This window comes from Dendropsophus ebraccatus, chromosome 9, assembly GCF_027789765.1.
Source record: "Dendropsophus ebraccatus isolate aDenEbr1 chromosome 9, aDenEbr1.pat, whole genome shotgun sequence".
In the NCBI taxonomy this organism is placed as follows: domain Eukaryota; kingdom Metazoa; phylum Chordata; class Amphibia; order Anura; family Hylidae; genus Dendropsophus; species Dendropsophus ebraccatus.
In genome coordinates, this window is record NC_091462.1 from 110,017,972 (window position 1) to 110,021,084 (window position 3,113).

General features: G+C 41.6%; 1 protein-coding gene across 1 annotated transcript; it reads left to right on the forward strand.

Annotated features, from left to right (window-relative positions):
* Positions 1–1,873: 1,873 nt before the first annotated feature.
* Positions 1,874–2,641, forward strand: LOC138801854 (olfactory receptor-like protein DTMT). The gene has a single exon (XM_069984955.1). It carries the CDS (start codon positions 1,874–1,876, stop codon positions 2,639–2,641), a length of 768 nt encoding a protein of 255 aa, XP_069841056.1.
* The last annotated feature ends 472 nt before the right edge of the window (positions 2,642–3,113 follow it).

The window sequence follows — 3,113 nt, forward strand, 5'->3', positions numbered from 1 at the left end:
AGAAGATGCAGGATTTTTAAATAAAAGTAAACTGCAAATCTATGGCACTTTCTGGCACCAGTTGGTTTTAAAGAAAAATATTTTGAGCAAATAACCCCATTTAAACACCCTCAGCCCCCACTCCACTAAAAAAAAAAAAAAAAAGCAACTAAGCCAATCATTGGCTGAGGCGGGTCACCACTGCAACTGGTGATTGGCTGATTCTGTGTTTAAAGACAGGACCAGAAAGTAAGGATCAGCATGGTGAGCATCAGAATGGTAGAAGTGGGGAATCGGTGAGTTATACTTACTTTTTTTTAGACCATTGACCTCTTGTAAGAAAATGATCCTGTCACTCATCCCTTTAAAACATAAAATGTGGCACCGCTTCATCATTTCTAAAAATAAAAAATAAAAAACTACCACAAATATGTAAATTCTAAATTCATAAAACAAGGTCCCTGGGGTTCAATTTCATCTTTTTCGACATAAATGCAATGGGAGTAGGGATTTGGAAGTAGGGACCAACATTATTGGTGGTTGTCCATAGAGGAAACAGAGCATCAGATGTTTGGCCATTGGATGTTTCCTGCACTGTATATAAAGCCTGTCTATAACACTAAGTATGATCCACCACCCTCCTACAAGTCACTAAGGTAAGATGTGCGGACACCTCCAGAGTCTTCTACTACATAGGTCCGGAATGGGAAGAGGTAATGGTAATACATCAGCAGCATCTATGGGAGTTTTAATTTTCAAGGCTTTATTCCATGTCCAAATACAGAAAAATGCAACTTTTCAACCACAACTGGTCTCTGTTAAGCTTGCAAAAAAATGCTAAGGTCGAAACGTCGCATTTTTCTGTATTTTGATATGGAATAAAGTTTGAAAATTGGAACTCCCATGGATGCTGTTGAATCCTCCATTTCGGCATACTACTAGAGGTAGTGGGAAGTATCCTATCCCATCTATATACACCAAAGTACCTGTGCTGCTGCTGCTGATGATGCTGGAGTCTCCATTTGTTTTTTTTGCTGGGGCTACTGAAGAGGTGAGAGCGAGACCTACCTGCTCAGACAATGAGTGGCCAAGATGACTATTGTGGCAACTGATTTGCTTAATGGATAGATCATGCTCCATCTTTTTCTTTCTACTTTTTACCAGCCTCAGCAATATATCAATAATATAAGAACACTCGGATACCCCTTTAAGAACTAAGACAGATGTCCAGATGGTGTGTTGATCCCACAGCAGCATAACATGTTACAAGACACATCTCCCATACTCTGTTCTGTAGTTGGGCACATAGACTATCCGTACCCATGACATACGGGGCAGCACGGTGGCTCAGTGGTTAGCAGGGGTCCTAGGTCACCACCAAGGATGACATCTGCAAGGAGTTTGTATGTTCTTCCTGTGTTTCCGTAGGTTTCCTCCCAAAACATACTGGCAAAATTTATGGAGATATTATGGAATAATAATAATAATAATAATAATAATTATTATTATTATTATTATTAACCCCACTGCAGAACCTATATACAAAGATAGTAGATACACCTGCTAGGGTGGTCCAAGGGATCCGTGGAACACTTTGGGGCACATTTATCATTCTCTTTACGCCATTATTTTGGTGGTTTTTGCGCACACCAACATTTATTAGGGTGTTTGAGCTATTTTTGAACTTTACATTACTTTACATTATTCTTGTGCCTTTCATTGGGATGTCATCATGAAGAATTCTACATTTCATATATTCGTTTTGACCTTTGCTACACGTGAGGAGAATAAGCCGTTTCTATCTTTTTTCTTTGTCCTCGTTTACCTGACCGGAGTTCTTGCCAATTCGGCCACCATTATAGTAATATATAGAGAGCAGCACTTACACGTCCCCATGTACCTGTTCCTGGGTAATTTATCCATCGTTGATCTTTGCTACACGACCATCACTATTCCTAAGTTGGTCCACATGTTACTCAGTGGTGACTATACATTGTCCTCTGCCGAGTGCTTCACCCAGATGTACTTCTTCCTACACGTGGCCACTACTGAGGACCTCTTGCTCTTCATCATGGCTTATGATCGGTATGCCGCCATTTGTAAGCCTCTACACTATCACCGTATGTTGAGTAAGAAGAGCTGTATCCTGCTCATGGTAGCCGCCTGGGTCACCGGCTGCTTCAATTCGTCCTTTGCAACATTTACTTCATCTAATATCCCGCTCTTCTCTAACACCGTCCCTCAATTCTTCTGCGAATTCAAAGCATTTGCCAAAATTTCCTGCCCCAACGCTGGTTTCCAGCTATTCGGTTACATGGAGGCTGTAATATTCGGCTTTGGTCCTTTCCTGTGTAGTATAATTTCATATGTTAAGGTCATCAATGTCATCTTACATATTAAATCTGAAGACTGGAGGAGCAAGGCTTTCTCCACCTGCTCGTCCCACCTCATGGTCCTCAGCATGTTCTATGGCACCTGGATGTCCGTCTACATAATGCCGCCTCTAAAAGATACCCGGGTATTTGAAATGACTCTTTCTATTCTGTATTCAACCATTACTCCAATGCTAAACCCTCTGATATACAGCGTACGCAATAAAGATGTAAGGAGGGCTCTACTGAAACTGATGGGGTGCAAAGTCAGAGAAGAGAGGGGTATGTGATAATCCCTTCTGTTTCAGAAATATGTGCCAGGAACTGTCCAGAGCAGCAGCAAATCCCCATAGAAAACCACTCCTGCTCTGGACAGTTCCTGACATGGACAGAGGTGGCAGCAGAGAGCACTGTGTCAGACTGGAAAGAATACACCACTTCCTGCAGAACATCCAGCAGCTGATAAGTAGTGGAAGACTGGAGATTTTTAAATAGAAGTAATTTACAAATCTATATAACTTTCTGAAACAAGTTGATTTGAAAGAAAAAGATTTTCACTAGAATACTTCTTTACTCTCCTAGATGCCACCAAAGCAGGTGCCCAGAGCTCTCAGTATTGACTGTTTTCCATGCCATTTCGCCTGACTATAATTGATGGCTCTAGAAGGCTCCTGATTGGGCACTAGAACTGTCAATTGTAGCTGAGAGGACAGGCCATTGAAACGCTCAATACCGAGAGCTTTAACCCTTAGAGGACCCGGC